At 36.8% G+C, this 18,280-nt stretch overlaps 2 protein-coding genes and 19 non-coding genes across 21 annotated transcripts; all 21 read left to right on the top strand.

The window, feature by feature from the left end:
- The first annotated feature begins 91 nt into the window (after nt 1-91).
- On the top strand, nt 92-4,868 carry LOC144855897 (uncharacterized). Its single transcript, XM_078713849.1, has 12 exons — nt 92-210; nt 554-719; nt 884-986; nt 1,182-1,568; nt 1,684-1,735; nt 1,945-2,074; nt 2,217-2,352; nt 2,457-2,879; nt 3,340-3,438; nt 3,850-3,871; nt 4,226-4,342; nt 4,522-4,868. Exons 1-12 carry the CDS (start codon nt 155-157, stop codon nt 4,589-4,591), a joined length of 1,761 nt encoding a protein of 586 aa, XP_078569975.1. The 5' UTR covers nt 92-154; the 3' UTR covers nt 4,592-4,868.
- A 1,035-nt stretch (nt 4,869-5,903) lies between these two features.
- LOC144855582 (uncharacterized) lies at nt 5,904-16,170 on the top strand. The gene is made up of 13 exons (XM_078713480.1): nt 5,904-6,085; nt 7,202-7,259; nt 7,557-7,691; nt 10,866-11,002; nt 11,300-11,420; nt 11,993-12,240; nt 12,555-12,623; nt 12,760-12,855; nt 12,949-13,027; nt 13,714-13,836; nt 14,268-14,381; nt 14,901-15,026; nt 15,530-16,170. Exons 1-13 carry the CDS (start codon nt 5,990-5,992, stop codon nt 15,799-15,801), a joined length of 1,674 nt encoding a protein of 557 aa, XP_078569606.1. The 5' UTR covers nt 5,904-5,989; the 3' UTR covers nt 15,802-16,170.
- Trnak-cuu (transfer RNA lysine (anticodon CUU)) lies at nt 7,704-7,776 on the top strand. Its single transcript has one exon. It is a non-coding gene; the product is annotated as a tRNA-Lys (tRNA).
- On the top strand, nt 7,854-7,926 carry Trnak-cuu (transfer RNA lysine (anticodon CUU)). Its single transcript has one exon. It is a non-coding gene; the product is annotated as a tRNA-Lys (tRNA).
- Nucleotides 8,005-8,077, top strand: Trnak-cuu (transfer RNA lysine (anticodon CUU)). Its single transcript has one exon. It is a non-coding gene; the product is annotated as a tRNA-Lys (tRNA).
- Nucleotides 8,157-8,229, top strand: Trnak-cuu (transfer RNA lysine (anticodon CUU)). Its single transcript has one exon. It is a non-coding gene; the product is annotated as a tRNA-Lys (tRNA).
- Nucleotides 8,308-8,380, top strand: Trnak-cuu (transfer RNA lysine (anticodon CUU)). The gene has a single exon. It is a non-coding gene; the product is annotated as a tRNA-Lys (tRNA).
- On the top strand, nt 8,459-8,531 carry Trnak-cuu (transfer RNA lysine (anticodon CUU)). The gene has a single exon. It is a non-coding gene; the product is annotated as a tRNA-Lys (tRNA).
- Nucleotides 8,611-8,682, top strand: Trnak-cuu (transfer RNA lysine (anticodon CUU)). The gene has a single exon. It is a non-coding gene; the product is annotated as a tRNA-Lys (tRNA).
- Trnak-cuu (transfer RNA lysine (anticodon CUU)) lies at nt 8,761-8,833 on the top strand. Its single transcript has one exon. It is a non-coding gene; the product is annotated as a tRNA-Lys (tRNA).
- On the top strand, nt 8,912-8,984 carry Trnak-cuu (transfer RNA lysine (anticodon CUU)). The gene has a single exon. It is a non-coding gene; the product is annotated as a tRNA-Lys (tRNA).
- On the top strand, nt 9,063-9,135 carry Trnak-cuu (transfer RNA lysine (anticodon CUU)). Its single transcript has one exon. It is a non-coding gene; the product is annotated as a tRNA-Lys (tRNA).
- Trnak-cuu (transfer RNA lysine (anticodon CUU)) lies at nt 9,214-9,286 on the top strand. Its single transcript has one exon. It is a non-coding gene; the product is annotated as a tRNA-Lys (tRNA).
- Nucleotides 9,366-9,438, top strand: Trnak-cuu (transfer RNA lysine (anticodon CUU)). The gene has a single exon. It is a non-coding gene; the product is annotated as a tRNA-Lys (tRNA).
- Trnak-cuu (transfer RNA lysine (anticodon CUU)) lies at nt 9,517-9,589 on the top strand. Its single transcript has one exon. It is a non-coding gene; the product is annotated as a tRNA-Lys (tRNA).
- Trnak-cuu (transfer RNA lysine (anticodon CUU)) lies at nt 9,668-9,740 on the top strand. Its single transcript has one exon. It is a non-coding gene; the product is annotated as a tRNA-Lys (tRNA).
- Nucleotides 9,819-9,891, top strand: Trnak-cuu (transfer RNA lysine (anticodon CUU)). Its single transcript has one exon. It is a non-coding gene; the product is annotated as a tRNA-Lys (tRNA).
- Trnak-cuu (transfer RNA lysine (anticodon CUU)) lies at nt 9,970-10,042 on the top strand. The gene has a single exon. It is a non-coding gene; the product is annotated as a tRNA-Lys (tRNA).
- Trnak-cuu (transfer RNA lysine (anticodon CUU)) lies at nt 10,122-10,194 on the top strand. The gene has a single exon. It is a non-coding gene; the product is annotated as a tRNA-Lys (tRNA).
- On the top strand, nt 10,272-10,344 carry Trnak-cuu (transfer RNA lysine (anticodon CUU)). Its single transcript has one exon. It is a non-coding gene; the product is annotated as a tRNA-Lys (tRNA).
- Trnak-cuu (transfer RNA lysine (anticodon CUU)) lies at nt 10,423-10,495 on the top strand. The gene has a single exon. It is a non-coding gene; the product is annotated as a tRNA-Lys (tRNA).
- Nucleotides 16,171-18,280: the final 2,110 nt, after the last annotated feature.

Genomic DNA, 18,280 nt, shown 5'->3' with positions numbered 1-18,280 from the left:
TAAAGTATTGTTAGTGTGAAAGCATGGCTTCTTTTAATTACAAACTAAACGCATTCAAGTTCATAGGATCCCAATCTTGTTATAAGCCAGACACACATTTCTGGTCGAAGCTGAAATAATCAGAGGGTCAGTAAGCGTATCACCCGAAAACAACATGAATGTTAATATTGGTCTGTTAGAATTATATGTTATTTGGCATTTGTTGTTATGGTAAGTAAAGTTGAAAGTAAAGATAAGTAAGAATGTACCATGTCCTTCCTGAAAAAGGAATAAAGTGAAATTGAAAATGTCTTGTAGATGTAAATATTTATAAGGTAGATTATATTCATAGATGTATAGTGAACCATATCTCTATGTTTAAGTGGAATCAGGAGGCAAATGAGTTAATACTCGTAGTTGAGTATAATATCAATTGTCAAGAAAAATGCTAAGATTAAACTATTTTATTAATTTGTTTTTGATTCAATTCCAGACAGATTTGATCAATTCTACAATAATATTGTATTCATTTGATATTTATCTAATGAACATTTTTTTTTTACATTCTTTACAGTGTGAACAGCAGTGGATACTACCCATCATGCCCGTGTATTAACCAAGATGGTAAAGTAGTTGATTTTGAAGAAGCAGCAGAAAGAGCAATGACACAGCATTCCTGTCCACACGGGAGCAACCTGGTTAATGATGAATGCCGCTGTGGAGTTCTTGTTTGCTCTAAGGTAGGATCTCGTGTGACTAGAGCTTAAGATGACTTTTATTTGAAGAATCATTCCCTACGTTTTGTATACTATTAGTTGTATTGGGCGATGTATTTCTTCGTGTTTGTCGTTTATAGGCTAATTATATAGACCTATACTAATGAAACTTTACTGTTTACGTTTAGTTGGAAGGCGAGAAGTGTGGTGAACGATACGGAACCTGTAAGCACGGACTTGAATGTGTCTCGATTGATGACGTCAAGTTATGTAGGCCTACACAAAAACGAGGTAAACATTAATTTTAACATTTAATTAATTCATAACCACTCCCAGCCCAATTATTGTAGGCCTCCAACACATTCAATCAATAGTGTTTTAACTTTAAATCCTCATAAAGTTAAAGTGATCCGATAATAAAGAAAATAATTTTGTATTGAAACATTAATACTTAAATTGCTTAAATTTGTTTTTTCTTTACTAAAGGCTGTGACGTCACAACGTCCTACAAATCAGACGTGTTTAACGGAGTCATCCCAGTTGATATTGATGGGAGTGACCGATGTATTTACAGATTTGTGTCCAGGCCTGACCAGAGAGTCATGGTCACTATAACATATAACCCTTTGGAAATACTTGAAGGTGACCACTGCACGCCACAACTTAAAGTTCGCAATATAAGACCTGATAGATATGTCTTAAGATCGATATGCCATGGCAACCAACTCGAAGAGTTCCCCAAGAAAATAGTTTCTGATAGTAACCGCATTCAAATTGTCTATCAAACCAAACATGCACACCTCAGAGGGAGTGTGGAAATGAAATATGAATTTGTCTACCACGAGAAAGTTGATTTCAACGTTCAACAAACAGGTATGTAGTCCATCTTTATTTCGCCTTTGAAGAATTTTACTTAGTATAATTCAAACAATTAATGATGAGTTTTAGCAGATTACGTGTTGATGTTAAACTTTAATTTACTTTTCAGAAAGCAGAAACGTTGCGTATTTAGAAATTCCAGGAATCGATGACAAGTTAGGGTGAGTCTAATTGAGTCTTTTTTTCACAATACAACAAGCCAATTCATTTTCGCACGAATATGCGGCGGTGCGTACAAATCCGCAACAACCAATCAGAGCTCAAGCATTCTCTAGTCTATATTCGCCTATTGTAAACAGACTGGTCTAGTTTTGCTTACTACACCGTATTTGTTCACATACTAAACTCCCAATGCTTATTATTCTGATAGAACTAGTGATTGTCCCTGTATTGGTCATGATGGTCAGTTGGCCGCATTCACGTGTGAACCAAAGCAATGTCCAGCAGGTTCAAGGTCCATTCTTGACCCGTGTAACTGTGGCTGCCACGTGTGCTCTAAGGTAAGATTTTTAAATTGCTGTTGAGTTGCTTTAAAATAGTTCGAACGTGCTATTATATAACTCGTAATTCTGGTATCCTTTAAGTGTATACTTACATACCAATAACATGTACCGCTAACAGAATATTTGCATAATTTTGTAGGTTGTAGGCGAATCCTGCGGTGGTCCATTAGGTATTTTCGGTACATGTTCTGACACATTGCTGTGCGTCGGTCCAAAGGGAGTCATTCACAATGGTGGATACGATTCCCCGAAAGGAGTTTGCAAGTTACCACGTGGTAAGTAATACAACGGTCTATTACAGATCATTTAATTCATCGTTATAGCCTTTTTTATGATGATGATCCACTTTTGACCAATCACAACTTCTCTTTCACCGTAGATTGTGGAGCAACAATTTCTAAAGGTGGTCTGTCACGTGGAATAATAATGGATAGCTTTGATGGTAGTGAAACATACTGTATCTATCGTTTTAATGCGCCTCCTGGTTACCGAGTCTTTCTAAGAATTCTTTCCATCGATATGTTTCCACGTATGGACCAGCAGAGACTATGTCAACCACGACTAAACGTACGCGACATAGATGACGATGGCAGTCGGCTATTCTTACGCTCTTACTGCAGCCAATCAGAATTGCACGTTGCTGAGACAATTATTTCAGTTTCAAGTCGCATTCAAGTTGTGTATCGTGGACCAAGTAGTAGAAGTGGCAAATTTGAAGTGAGATATGAATTTGTACCTGACGATAATTATGAGACGGAACAGACAAGAGATTTAAAAGGTCTTCCTTCGCCATCTTTTTCAGGTAACAAGGCCAACAGCCATGTCGCGTGCTCTCAGAAAAAAATGAACTTTCAAAAAGTAATGTACTTTAAAACTTTTCTGTACATCAAAACAGTTCAAAAAGTACAGAAAAGCGATAAAACGCATAGTGATACCGGACCGACAGAAAGACCGACAGACAGACCGACAGACCGACCGACATAGTGAACTATTGAGTCGCGTCCACGCGACTAAAAACGACAGATTAGCATGCATCCCTTTTGAATTGAATTGAGATGACATCCTATTAATACACTGGCGCGCGTTATTATGACCATTGAGATAACAATAGAACCAACCTAATACCAATTTGATACATCCTGTCTTAAAATGTCTTCTTGAAATAAGTACATCACCAGACACTTTGCAAGTGCTAAAGTTCAACCACCTTTCGATAATTGTTGTGTTTGTAATCCGTTTGATTTACCTTTGTGTTTGTTTAGAACCGTGTGAAACCATTCCGTGTTTTAAGTTATGCCAAGATGGTGAACTACTAAAGGATGAAAGGGATTGCACTATTTGTGAATGTAGAGCGGAACAAGGTAAACCACTTATCACAACAAGATACACTTGCAATTTTAATCAAATTTACAACAATAACAACAATGTCTTTCACAGTATACATCCCATATGAAGTTTCTTCTACCCGAACAAAGTTTCAAATGTAATTTTGTTCGTGTCTATTATAAATGTTTATATATGTTTTACCTTATATAAAAAACAAGACAATTTACACTATTTATGCCTATTTTTATGACATTTTGTCGTTATTCTGAAGTGTCGTCGTCGTCGTATATCCTGTAACCCAATGCGGTATCAATGGCTCTACCTGTGTTAAGCAAATAGTTGTTGTTATGAAAGACCCGACATCAAGTTAGTTACATTGTGCCTCAAAATATATAAATATTTATATAACAACTTGACTCATTCTTTATGTTTCATTTATTTCATAGATTATAAATTCTGGATGCCAAGGTATGTGTGTGCTTTGATACAATCTGATACACTAATACAATACATAGCAATATTGCAGTAGCCTATGTTCTCTCTCCACGTTTAAAGCTTGGTTCCCACTAGGGCGCAACGCAAGAACGTAGCGCAACGCAAAGTGATTTGACCAATCACAAGCGATGGATTATTCGAACAGTCGCGTGTGATTGGTCAACTCTCTTGCGTTGCGTCTACGTCATAGTGGAAACGAAGCTTTAGTAGACATTGAAGCCATTTTTTTTGGTGATTTTCATGATACTGATAATATGAAAAAGAGTGTGTGAGATGAAAAGAGACAAATATAAGAATTATTAATTTATAAGTTTTTGTTTTCTTTAGGTGTCGAATTGTAGAGAACGATATTCTTGAAAAGATTCAACAAAGTGAACATCATTTACGACCACCAACGTGCGACCAAGATGGTCATTTTGCGTCGGTACAATGCATTGACGAAAAGTAAGCTTTCTTTTATTTTCCCGTATACTGTTCAGGTTATGTGCTATAAAAACTTCAGATTATTTACAGTTATGTAACCTTCTTTGATATAATGCGGATTGCATTTATAAGCAATTACTATAGTTACCATAATATTTGAATACATTTAATAACATAACGTTGTTTATCCCTTATGTCAGGTGTTTTCGTGTCGACAAATATACTGGTGACGTCATCGATGAAATCTCAGCAATAGACCCACGGTATTAGGCTGCTGCACCAATTGGATGTTGTCGTCGCAGTTTACGAACGATTATAATATCCTTGATAATGGAATGACAGACGTTCGGACACACAGACAAACTGACTGACACAATTAGTGAAATTCGTCATCATGCATCCTTGTGGATTCTACTTTTGTCGATATTTCATTCCCGGATTCTAAACTCACCTCTTAAAATGTAAATTTATGTACATGTAATAAATAACAATTAGAGAATGAATAACTCATTTCCATAGTTCTTGATTTCAACATTAAAAATGATCTATAGGCTGAATTTTGGCGCCAAAATGACGTGTAATGTAGGCCTAATAATAATTAGAATACTATTTAATGAAAATACTTCTTCTCGAGTAAGGAAACAGCTCACAAACTTAGAATCAAATCTCGACCACCGAGCTGGCATTGTATGTATAAACGGTAAATTTTAGCTAAACTTGTATCTGGTAAAATTCACTCTAAAGTTATGTCTACACTATCAAACTATTTTGACAAAAACATGTGATGTGCCCATATATGGACACGATTATATTACTACCATATTTGGGAAAATCACACTTTTCTTGTCAAACTAGACAGATCTTTAAACGTGATTTTGCTTATAATATATTACGCAAACTTACAACTGCTTACATAATCGACAGATTCCATAATATGCAATATACATGCAAATAGCTGTTTGGATGACAGTTGTACATCAGTCTCTAAAGAGTTGGAATAATTAACATCTAAACCGGAAAAGACTTAATCTTGGTTCCCACTAGGGCACAACGCAATGGGGTACACGCAACGCGATTAAATCGACCAATCACAAGCGATAATTAGGATGATCCTTTGCATCGTGATTGGTCAAATTACTTGCGTTGCGCTTGCGTTGCGTCCTAGTGGGAACTGAGCTTTAGGAACCAATTAATACAGTAGTGTAGGGTTCGTGGCACAGATAGCAGGTAAGGTTGTATCAATATTTGTAGGGGATCAGTAACTTCCTCTCTTTATAAAAAAAATGTCTGACGTTATACATAATATTCTGGAAACATAATTTTGAGTCAGTAACCTCTATATTTTCATCATTGTTTACATTTTGATATCATTTTCTTATTTATAGACCTACTATGTGCCAATTGATCCTGAATAAAAGTGAATTAAGTTGAATCGAATCGAAATCTTTTGTTAATTTTCCAGTCATCTAATTTCTATAATCGCTTTTATTTACACACCATAATAGCGTAAAATTCAATAGCATTCATGGTACAGTCTCGTGTTAACGCAGTCTTGTACGGCATGCCTTTGGCTAAACATCAACGGACATTCCAAGCCTCATATCATTCTGATTCTATGTAAGTTTATTTGACAATGTACCTAAGGTATAGCACCTGAGTAGAGTCAAAATGACAACTGCAGCCCTGTATCTTCTTCTCACGCTTTGGTGTTTGCATTTGGACATAACTTGGTCGTCGACCTGCGTCACAGACTGCTCATGGAAGGTAAGAAACGTACACTTGATTACGTATTACTATTCTAGGCTTAATTAACATGTTATCGACGTGTTCTATTGTTATTAAAATAATACGATCGGAATTATTAACACATTAGCAAGTCCAGTGTTTATTATAGTAGTAGGTCGGTAGTATTCGTTAAAATAAAACGTGGTTACAAGAGATAACGGATGACAGAGCAACACAATGTTGGTTAGGGCTGGGCCTATGATATAAAAATACTGGTAGTAGTAGTAGTAATAACAACACTAAAGCTTAGTTCCCACTATAGCGTGGTTCTCATTAGCGACGCAACGTAACGCAATCTACGCAACGTAAGCAAATGCCCTTCTAATAATAGTGTTTGCCCCCTCCTGCGTGAAATCAAACCTACGATGTTTGCAGCACTATTGCGTCGTCGGTTCCCACTTGTGATTACGCAAAACAACACTTTGCGTCAATACGTCGCTGCGTTGCGTTCTAGTGGGAACCACGCTTAAAGGACGCAGCACAAGGACGTAAGCGCGCAACGCAAGAAATTTGTCCACACGACGCAATTGATTATCGAAGCTTGTCAATCGGTCAACTGGCTTGCATTGCGCTTATGTCGTCCTTGCGTGGGAACCAAGCTTTAATTTAATAACTGATTTATGTTCGTGTACAATTTAACAGCAAAACATTCTATACCAAGCACCCGCCCTTGCTTGATCAATTCCAATAAATTTACATCCGTTTCGAGAATTCTAGGTCTGTCGTATCAATGATCAGCTTACACCCAATATAAAATAGAAATAGTTATAAATACTGTTGTTATTGTGAGTGGTGACGTGATATCATTGGATGGTGATTGCTTCTTTGTATTTGTTCATGTCATTGAGTAACATTGCTTACTTTGCAATGTACTTACACTTGAAGTCATTTCAAATGTCGGCTTATTTATTCTGACTTCAAATAGTCTTGTTTGAAATGAAAGCTATGCCTCTTGAAAAAGAAAACGAAACCGCAATCACATTCCCTTTCTCAAATTTACAATTTGTAATCCGTCAATATTAAAGAATCGTACAAAGAAAGGTATTGCAAAACGCAATTTGACCTTTTAACAATTTGGTGAGTTTTTATCCACAGAATGAACACAATGAAAAGAAAACATGTATATATGAAAAAAACAAATCTGGTAAAAGAGGTAGGATAACTTTCTATTTCTGTGTTCAGTACGTCATCGTCTACTTGCAAGCGAATTGACCAATCACAAGCAACAGTTCGGATGATCGATCGCGTCGTGATTGGTCACATAACTTGCGTTGCGCTTACGTCATTGCGTAAAGTCCCAAAGTGAACCAATCCACACAATTTCTTGGATTTAGATGTGTAAACTTCATTTTCATACAAAATAAATAAAAAATATATAGGTCTAATAAACCAGGTTTTGTTTTTATCTTAATTCTTTCGGAATTATAATTGTTTTATTTTTTTCACATAGTGGTTTGTGCTAATATATTCGGTGGAGGGAATTACAAACCAATCGATACTGGAGTAAACCTTCAGCGTGTTACTCCGTATCTTACTACGCAAGAAGAAGTATGGCTAAACGTGTCTTTCCAATTCCCAATTGACGGTGAGTATATCAGCCCGGTTAGCTCAGTCGGTAGAGCATGAGACTCTTAATCTCAGGGTCGTGGGTTCGAGCCCCACATTGGGCGAATTTCTTTTATAAATTTAGTCTATAATTTCTTTCTATTCGACACAGGTTACGCCGAACATAGCAACCTTTAACAAAGCCCGGTTAGCTCAGTCGGTAGAGCATGAGACTCTTAATCTCAGGGTCGTGGGTTCGAGCCCCACATTGGGCGAACTTTCTTTTATAAATTTAGTCTATAATTTCTTTCTATTCGACACAAGTTACGCCGAACATAGCAACCTTTAACAAAGCCCGGTTAGCTCAGTCGGTAGTGCATGAGACTCTTAATCTCAGGGTCGTGGGTTCGAGCCCCACATTGGGCGCATTTTCTTTTATAAATTTAATCTATAATTTCTTTATATTTCACACAAGTTACGCCGAACATAAGGAGCCTTTAACATAGCCCGGTTAGCTCAGTCGGTAGAGCATGAGACTCTTAATCTCAGGGTCGTGGGTCCGAGCCCCACATTGGGCGCACTTTCTTTTATAAATTTAGTCTATAATTTCTTTCTATTCGACACAAGTTACGCCGAACATAGCAACCTTTAACAAAGCCCGGTTAGCTCAGTCGGTAGAGCATGAGACTCTTAATCTCAGGGTCGTGGGTTCGAGCCCCACATTGGGCGAACTTTCTTTTATAAATTTAGTCTATAATTTCTTTCTATTAGACACAAGTTACGCCCAACATAGCAACCTTTATCAAAGCCCGGTTAGCTCAGTCGGTAGAGCATGAGACTCTTAATCTCAGGGTCGTGGGTTCGAGCCCCACATTGGGCGCACTTTCTTTTATAAATTTAATCTATAATTTCTTTATATTTCACACCAGTTACGCCGAACATAAGGAACCTTTAACAAAGCCCGGTTAGCTCAGTCGGTAGAGCATGAGACTCTTAATCTCAGTGTCGTGGGTTCGAGTCCACATTGGGCGCACTTTCTTTTATAAATTTAGTCTATAATTTCTTTCTATTCGACACAAGTTACGCCGAACATAGCAACCTTTAACAAAGCCCGGTTAGCTCAGTCGGTAGAGCATGAGACTCTTAATCTCAGGGTCGTGGGTTCGAGCCCCACATTGGGCGAACTTTCTTTTATAAATTTAGTCTATAATTTCTTTCTATTCAACACAAGTTACGCCCAACATAGCAACCTTTAACAAAGCCCGGTTAGCTCAGTCGGTAGAGCATGAGACTCTTAATCTCAGGGTCGTGGGTTCGAGCCCCACAATGGACGAACTTTCTTTTATAAATTTAATCTATAATTTCTTTATATTCGACACAAGTTACGCCGAACATAGCACCCTTTCACAAAGCCCGGTTAGCTCAGTCGGTAGAGCATGAGACTCTTAATCTCAGGGTCGTGGGTTCGAGCCCCACATTGGGCGAACTTTCTTTTATAAATTTAGTCTATAATTTCTTTCTATTCGACACAAGTTACGCCAAACATAGCAACCTTTATCAAAGCCCGGTTAGCTCAGTCGGTAGAGCATGAGACTCTTAATCTCAGGGTCGTGGGTTCGAGCCCCACATTGGGCGAACTTTATTTTATAAATTTAGTCTATAATTTCTTTCTATTCGACACAAGTTACGCCGAACATAAGGAACCTTTAACAAAGCCCGGTTAGCTCAGTCGGTAGAGCATGAGACTCTTAATCTCAGGGTCGTGGGTTCGAGCCCCACATTGGGCGCACTTTCTTTTATAAATTTAGTCTATAATTTCTTTCTATTCGACACAAGTTACGCCGAACATAGCAACCTTTAACAAAGCCCGGTTAGCTCAGTCGGTAGAGCATGAGACTCTTAATCTCAGGGTCGTGGGTTCGAGCCCCACATTGGGCGAACTTTCTTTTATAAATTTAGTCTATAATTTCTTTCTATTCAACACAACTTACGCCCAACATAGCAACCTTTAACAAAGCCCGGTTAGCTCAGTCGGTAGAGCATGAGACTCTTAATCTCAGGGTCGTGGGTTCGAGCCCCACAATGGACGAACTTTCTTTTATAAATTTAATCTATAATTTCTTTATATTCGACACAAGTTACGCCGAACATAGCACCCTTTCACAAAGCCCGGTTAGCTCAGTCGGTAGAGCATGAGACTCTTAATCTCAGGGTCGTGGGTTCGAGCCCCACATTGGGCGAACTTTCTTTTATAAATTTAGTCTATAATTTCTTTCTATTCGACACAAGTTACGCCAAACATAGCAACCTTTATCAAAGCCCGGTTAGCTCAGTCGGTAGAGCATGAGACTCTTAATCTCAGGGTCGTGGGTTCGAGCCCCACATTGGGCGAACTTTATTTTATAAATTTAGTCTATAATTTCTTTCTATTCGACACAAGTTACGCCGAACATAAGGAACCTTTAACAAAGCCCGGTTAGCTCAGTCGGTAGAGCATGAGACTCTTAATCTCAGGGTCGTGGGTTCGAGCCCCACATTGGGCGCACTTTCTTTTATAAATTTAGTCTATAATTTCTTTCTATTCGACACAAGTTATGCCGAACATAGCGACTTTAACAAAGCCCGGTTAGCTCAGTCGGTAGAGCATGAGACTCTTAATCTCAGGGTCGTGGGTTCGAGCCCCACATTGGGCGAACTTTCTTTTATAAATTTAGTCTATAATTTCTTTCTATTTGACACAAGTTACGCCCAACATAGCACCCTTTCACAAAGCCCGGTTAGCTCAGTCGGTAGAGCATGAGACTCTTAATCTCAGGGTCGTGGGTTCGAGCCCCACATTGGGCAAACTTTCTTTTATAAATTTAGTCTATAATTTCTTTATATTCGACACAAGTTACGCCCAACATAGCAACCTTGAACAAAGCCCGGTTAGCTTAAGGTCGTGGGTTCGAGCCCACATTAGGCGCACTGTTTTTTTGTCTTATTTTAAAACAAAGCATATTTAGCACAAAGGAGTTTATATATAAATATCTATGTCAGTTTGAATTGTTGTATCTTTTAATGTTTGGTCTTTAAAGTACTGGTGTAGCTACTGTATGTTGTACCGTGCACTCCTGTGTGTACGTAGGACTCTATTAAGTTCTAACACTCATATCAGATTATCTATATCATAATAACGTGATAGTAAACTGCATTTTATTGTTATCTTTTAAAGTTGAAAAGTATGAGTATCGTGGCGTGTTAATCCAACTAACATCGAAAGATGCTGGCGTTGATTGTTTCTATCTCAACTTTACTCAACCTCTTAAATTCTGGGATGTGTCGGTTTCAAACGGGTTTACAGCAGTGGGGGTAAGTGTACATCTTTTAATGTATATTATACATTGTCATTCTTTTCACACAGCCTCACTCTAAGGGACACGTTAAAACGCACGGCGGGGGACACGTAACTATCCTTCGCTTGTGATTTGTCAAATGTGCGTTTCGCGTATATCCTGCGTTGTGCGTCTTGCGCCAGTGACTACCAAGATTAAAGCTTGGTGCGTGATTTGATGCTTAATGTGCTTGGTCAACTCGCTTGTGTTACAACTGGGGAACCTTTAAGTTTGAACTAGCGCACCATTTAATAATACGTTCTGTTATTGATAGATGTCTTTCCATTTTGGTTGTGTTGGACCTGTGCTTCCAGGAAAAAAATATGTAGTTGCAGTATTCATGTTATCACGTGATTTCATAAGCACTTTAGCTGAAAAAGACGTCATTATTCCAGGTAAGTCCGTACATCCGTTGGATCATTGTATGCATGGATTGTTGCGTTATTCTGTTTACCAGGTGTACTCATTAGCATTCATGTAAAAAAAAAACCACACACGCATACGCATTAGCTATATGTAAGAGTACATAGGTTCTGTTTCCACGGTTGAGCTCACTAATTAACGAGACTGTTAGACAATGTTTGATTGCTACCCGGGTTCAACGGCGCAACCAGCTATACGTCAGAGTATGGATGTTCATCAAAAAAGGTATGTGGTTCAATTCTTTCACTAACCATTGTATATTAAGTTCTTATTTCAGCAAAAACAAAATCGAAAATACGCGAAAAATCTCGAACTAGAGAAACCGTGAAAAATAAAACAGCGAACAAAAAAAACCCTCAAAATTGAAAAAACAACAATAATTTTTTTATTTATTACATCATTACATTGTTTCTGTTACGAATATTACGCTATTGCTGCCTAAAGTAAAAAACGTAATTAGAAACACAACTCACAATTCGTCATCGGGTACGTCTATACTCCTCACTAGGTTATATCACCAATATTTATTATTTATATCTCTCAGAAGATGTTGTAGCCTCCTTGTCACCAAGAACAACTAGGTCCAGCAGCAGTAGTTCGTTAGCCATAGACAAATGGAAGCCTAGCATTCAAGAACTCATTTTTTTCTTTACTAACGCAACAATACGTTTCAATCTTGGACTGTATACTTATTCATCATACTTTGTTATATTACGTGAGGTGAAAAAAGAGTGCCAAGATGGACGCGAGTTATGTCCTACAGGTTACGAGCTGTCTGTGGAATTCTCTGTCGTGAGTAACTTATACTCATACTGTACTTACTTTTACTTACTTACTTATATTATCAATCAATACAAAATGTAGTAACGTGTGCACACCCCTCCGTACCCCTCCACACCCCTCCACACCCCTCCACACCCCTCCACACCCTCCACCAACCAAACCGTTTGAGCCCTCCCCTCCCTCCCTTCAAACGTTGGAGCCATCTTCCACCGTCCAAAATGCACCATTACGCACCCACAAGTTTTGTCACATGATATTTATTCTAATGTTTCTGCTGTGAACTTGAAATTAATATTTTTTGTGTCCATTTTTGTTACTTACAGACCCAAAACAATTCTATCAATGTAAGTCGATACAGATCAGCAACAAATGAACATCCGTTAACTGAATGGGTTAGTATCATTAACATGCAAGCTAGACTGGTAGTAATCTAAAGATTTTTAACTTAATCAAAATGTATGGTGCTTAATAAGCCAGTATGTATTTAATGTTATTAATTGTATGATTTTATTTTTCATTTTTTAACAGAGCGTATTTTTACAGAGGGGAAGTGGTGCTTACCAAGATGTTGTTTTCGCTATTGTTGAATTTTATTTCGTAAAACCTGGATCATATAAGTTTATAGTAAGTAGTGTTCATGTCATTATTTCCATTCACCATTTTACTATTGACAGTGACGTATACCTTTCTTCACACCTTTCCTTTTATTGTGTATAGTTGACGCCATTTTCGCCTGAATGTCGCCCTCATACAAATGAATGCACTAAATCTATCACAGCAACCCAATACAACACAGGTAAGCCATAGTTACCGTTTATAATCTTACCTTGATTTACCTTGACCTTTAGACTATAAACCTGTTATACGGCTCAAACTTTAGGTTGTGGGTTTTCCAGTGTGTTTCAAGATGGGTTTTTAAAATTATTGATAGAGCTGGATGCATTTACTATATGATATGGCAAACTATTCCAATCATTTACTGCAGATATTGAAAAGAATTTCTGTCTGTGTTTCGATTTACTATGAACTTTTTAATTTTAAAATTGTGGCCTCTAGTTACAGTAGATGATGCTAATTCAAAAAAGACACCCGGATAACATTATCATACTTTTGTATCATTCTAAAAATCTGTAAGCAGCAAGACCTCTTTCTTCGAAATGCTAATGATGGCAGTTTCATAAATTTCATTCGGTCACTATAGTTGAGTTTTAATTTCAACAGCAAGTTTTGTGGCTCTTTGCTGAACTTTTTCTAAGAGAATAGAATCACCAACAAACTGAGGAAGACAAGCCGTACTAGAAGTAGTAGATAAGTAGATATTTCAACGCCAAGCCAAGTGACAGCGATGTAGAGCGGAGAACGAATTACAGTGTAGTTTCTACAGTTTTCAAGATGACACAAATTTGACCCGGATACGCGCACGTGATTATGTTTGTATGACATTTTATTATATCCGACTAATTTGTATCTATTAATATTTAGATGACCCCTGCTTCTATCAACCATGTGTGAATGCGAATTGTACCAAGATCAACAATTTGGATTACCAATGCCATTGCTATCATGCAGGGTTTGAATACAATAGCACTGTGAATGCGTGTATAGGTACGTATGTGTATAAATTATTATTATTATGTATAAAAATACGTAATTTTAATTATTATTACACTATTTCATGCTTAGTTATTTGACTAGGTAAGTTGTTTTCATGGACACTTAAACGTAGTCCCCAATAGATACGCAACGTAACGCAACCTACGCAACGTAAGAAAATGGTCCGGCCAATCATTGTGTTTTCCCCTACCTGCGTGAAATCAAACCTGCGATGTTTGCAGCACTATTGCGTCGCCGGTTCCCATTTGTGATTACACAACACATCACTTTTCGTCAATACGTCGCTGCGTTGCGTTCTAGTGAGAACCACTCTTTAATGGGTAGGAAACAATTTACTCTCGGGTAAAACTAAGCTTGCATTTCTATCTGTCAGATGATTCATGTTAACCTGAGTTCTTCTATATTATCTATGACTACTGTAGATAGATGTGAAAGTGTCCAGTGTCGTAATAGTCAATGTGAATTAAGCACCAAGTATGAACCCGTATGTAAATGTTGGCCTGGATATACTCGTGACACAACTAACCAATGTATCGGTAAGTCACAATTATTATTTATCCAAATATATCCTTTATGTACATTAATCATTTATGGCACAAAAACACTATAAAAAATGTAATATATGCTACACTTATTTGTAATAGTATACTACTGTAAGTGAACTAGATTGTATGATAAATACGTCAAAAGTTATATGGTATTTAAAAAATAAATATAGCAAAATAAATTGCCCAATTACAGTATTTTTATATATATTATTACAATACTGCAAGTATAAATTGTCCTGATACATCATAATTGTTGATGTGCACCCTCTATTTTACCTGTAGAATCTTTTGAGACATCAAAATGTATGATGTGCGCCCTCTAGTTTTAATCTTAAGTTTCTGATTGATTGACCGTATACACACGTTAACTTCTAATGGAGATTTAAACAATAAATATGGCAAAATAAAAAACCTATTATTAAATGTCATGTTCGCAAAAGAATACCTTAATTAAGGTGTCTTAAAACATTATATTCATTACATTATCGTTATTATTATCAAATTTAGATACATGTAACATTGGTTGGTGCACAAAAAAGACCGTTGCTGTTCTGGCTAGTCTCACTGCCTTATTGTTTATTTTGCCAATTCTATTCTACATTCGACGAAGAAAAAAACAGATTGAAGACAAAAGTGAGATATATTTTGTTACGTTTTATAATTTCGTAGTGACGGTAACGCCATTGAATTGATGCGTGTAAAGCTCTGTCTACACTATCAAACTTTATGTGACAACAAAATGTGATGGACATGACTACCATATTTAAGCATATCACTACCATATTTGGGCACATCACATTTTTTTTTACAACATATTCCTTCATACACCAGCGTACATCATTTTCTTTTGACGTCAGAGATAATATTGCCATCATCACTACATGATCATTATCAATACAGATAGGTACAATTTATCATCATTATTAAACTAGCACGTCACTGTTCATCTAGATATATATACAATCTTTAATGCAGGTCATGCTATTTAAATCAAACGTAGTATTATATGCAATAATCTTTAGAATATAACACCTAAATAAATTCCTGTCATTTGATTGGACGAGTGTGGGTCACATGGCGTGCAATAGTACTATTATATCCAATAATCTTTACCAATCATTTTAATTATTCCACAGAATTTTACAAATATTCGAATGATAAAGAAATTGAAGAAGAGAAAGACGATGTCGAGAATCTAGAGAGACTTAAAAGTCTTAAGGAATTCGCTGATAGTTGTGACAGAAAACAGTCACAAATGTCCAGTGTGCCGTCGTCAGGAGGTCACGTGACGGGGTCAAGCTCATCGAGTGGATATATGCTAGTGTCCATGTCATCAGATACCTCGAGTGCGTCGGTGTCTCACTGCCATCCATTGCGTGCCCTCTTTCAACACCACCACCAGTTATAGGCCTAACTATTTGCCTGTTACTGACACAGAACATTAAGCAAGAGGCCTGAGGATTTAATAATCATAATAATATCCTGGATTTATATAGCGCCTAATGTTGTGAAACCTCTAAGTGCTGAACATTATTACTCCAGTCATTTTTTTTGGATCAAACACAGATGGAAACATACTCCTATCAGCTAGTAATCAGCGCAAAGTTGTGTCTTGATCTAACCAGGTTCCCATTTATACACCTATTATTCAGAAGCTAAATTCTGTCTTCTTATATTGTGCCACCGTTTATAGTGTGTGATAACAGACGTTACATTTGTCTCAAAAGCAAGAGAGACTTTTATGTGTCCCACCTTATGATGTAAATAAGACAATATATAGGCTTATTAATATACTATTAAACTTTAGTAAAGTTATAATAAAAAGTTTAAGAGTATACTGTATTGAATTGTGCGTCCTACTGCTTCCGTGACGTCATGAAGTTCTATTATCTATACAATACTACACATACATAGCTAGCGCTGTTCCTCCTCCTATATTGGACGTGAACATGTCTTTTTCAATCGATTAATAGCGTTTGTCATTGGTCAACTCACTTGCGCGCGTTGCGTCCTAGTGGAAACCAAGCTTTACGAAGCGCAAGCGCATGTGTTTTTTGTATATCCCATACGTTTTCATTTTCTATAAAGAAAAGACCCTTTGTTGGGACACCTCAAATCCGTAACGCTTTTGCTTAAAAACGTCTCTCTATAACCATGGAGAAATAAATGTCTCCATGCTATAACTAATTGTTTTGGTTGGAGCGTAATATAGCATACAACAAAGCAAATTAGTTTCCGGATGAATGCTGTGATACCTTCAAATATTTAGATTTAATTTATTGATACAATTTAATAGACGCAATAAATAGTGTTGAAATTATAGTTTTGTTTATATCGCAAATGATACTGTGAGGAATAAGAATAACAATCGGTAATTATCTTATACGACTTCATCTTTTAAGTGTTTCTTGTACAGGAAATCCTGAAACAGTATTGAGTTTATTTGGACACTACAGTAGTGCTTATAGTGCTATGCACTCTGTATTTTAACACACTAAACAATGTTCCCGATTATCGGTACGGTACTAACACACTAAACATTTTCTTGCACAGCTCCATCATTATTATGGAATACTCTTCCACAATCAATCAAGAATGCCAACTCTATTGACATCTTCAAACAATTTCTGAAAATCTCTTTCGCATAGCATATGAAATGACGTCATTTCCACCTTGTTTCGAGCTTTGTGGTCGTAGCGCTTTAGAGAAAAATTTATTTTGGTTAAGCGCTATAATACAAAAGACAATTATTATTATTATTAGTAGTATTATTATGTAACAATGTACCCGATTCTCTGTATCTGATTCACTCGTCACACGCGAGTTTATTAGTAGTAGTATTATTAACCAATGTACCCGATTCTCTGTATCTGATTCACTCGTCACACGCGAGGAAATTTAGTAAAAAATGTTTGCAAATTAAAGAAATTATATACACGCCATTTTATTTGAAACGATTCAATATTTTTTATATAAATTATATAATTTTTCCCCATACAATATTTAAAGTTATTATTAGTGGACCTTTCGGTTGGTGGTTTTGTTATGATATCAATCTTGTGTTTTAAGCTACAGATTTATAACCGATTCTGACCTTTTATCCCCGAACTTTTGAAAGTACACAGGCAGAATATAATATTTTATCAACAAAGCATTTGCTGATATGAGAGTGGGGCTAAGTACAACGCTAACAATTTGTTAAGTACACATAATTTGTTTACAATAATTCAGGTTTAATCCAAACAAAGATACAGTTTCGATGCATTATGTGTTTTTCGGTTCGGTCAGTTTGGCAAGTTACTGGCAATGTAATCAACTTTCAACGTGTTGTACTTATTATACGTCGTGAGGTAATTTCCCGATTGATCGTAATCAAAACGGTACTGGGTTTGGTCTACTAGCGTTCCTGCTCCCAACCAGTACATCCATTCATAGAAGCCTTAATGAAGTAAGCCTACCTGGTGGTGGCCATAGAACGGTCCCGAGATAACGACTATACTTCGGCTTTAGTCGATAGAAGATTGAAAAAATGGTTAGAGATAGAGTATACGATGTTTGATTATGTGTAGATGTGTGATTTGTTCTTTTATTCAAATGATGTTCTGCATAAGAAACGGAGATAGTAGTTGGTAACCATGGTTAAATTGATTGCTAACTTGTTTCGTCAACCCAGTCCCTCATTGACAAACGTGAATATCTAAACCCAATCAATATACCACTTAAACGTAAGATATGTTCTTAAGATAAGTTGGGTTGACTCTCTGGCACATATAAGCGAGTCCATGGTTAAATTAAATATACCACTTATACTCCATGAGAATACATAAGACAGTTCTTAAGATAAGCCGGGTTGGCTCTCTGGCACAGGTGCTGCAGTTTCTTTATCA

This window comes from Antedon bifida, chromosome 11 (genome assembly GCF_963402885.1).
Source record: "Antedon bifida chromosome 11, ecAntBifi1.1, whole genome shotgun sequence".
Lineage (NCBI taxonomy): Eukaryota > Metazoa > Echinodermata > Crinoidea > Comatulida > Antedonidae > Antedon > Antedon bifida.
This window is presented reverse-complemented; position numbering and strand designations above follow the sequence as displayed.

What these genes read in the sequence shown, in the direction of transcription:
- LOC144855897 (XM_078713849.1), top strand. Translation starts at nt 155, where the DNA reads ATGAATGTTAATATTGGTCTGTTAGAATTATATGTTATTTGGCATTTG. An exon ending in TCCTTCGCCATCTTTTTCAG is followed by an intron (nt 2,880 to 3,339) that starts GTAACAAGGCCA and finishes GTGTTTGTTTAG; the next exon opens with AACCGTGTGAAACCATTCCG. An exon ending in GTACAATGCATTGACGAAAA is followed by an intron (nt 4,343 to 4,521) that starts GTAAGCTTTCTT and finishes CCCTTATGTCAG; the next exon opens with GTGTTTTCGTGTCGACAAAT.
- LOC144855582 (XM_078713480.1), top strand. Translation starts at nt 5,990, where the DNA reads ATGACAACTGCAGCCCTGTATCTTCTTCTCACGCTTTGGTGTTTGCAT. An exon ending in TCACAGACTGCTCATGGAAG is followed by an intron (nt 6,086 to 7,201) that starts GTAAGAAACGTA and finishes TTTTATCCACAG; the next exon opens with AATGAACACAATGAAAAGAA. An exon ending in CACTGTGAATGCGTGTATAG is followed by an intron (nt 13,837 to 14,267) that starts GTACGTATGTGT and finishes TGACTACTGTAG; the next exon opens with ATAGATGTGAAAGTGTCCAG.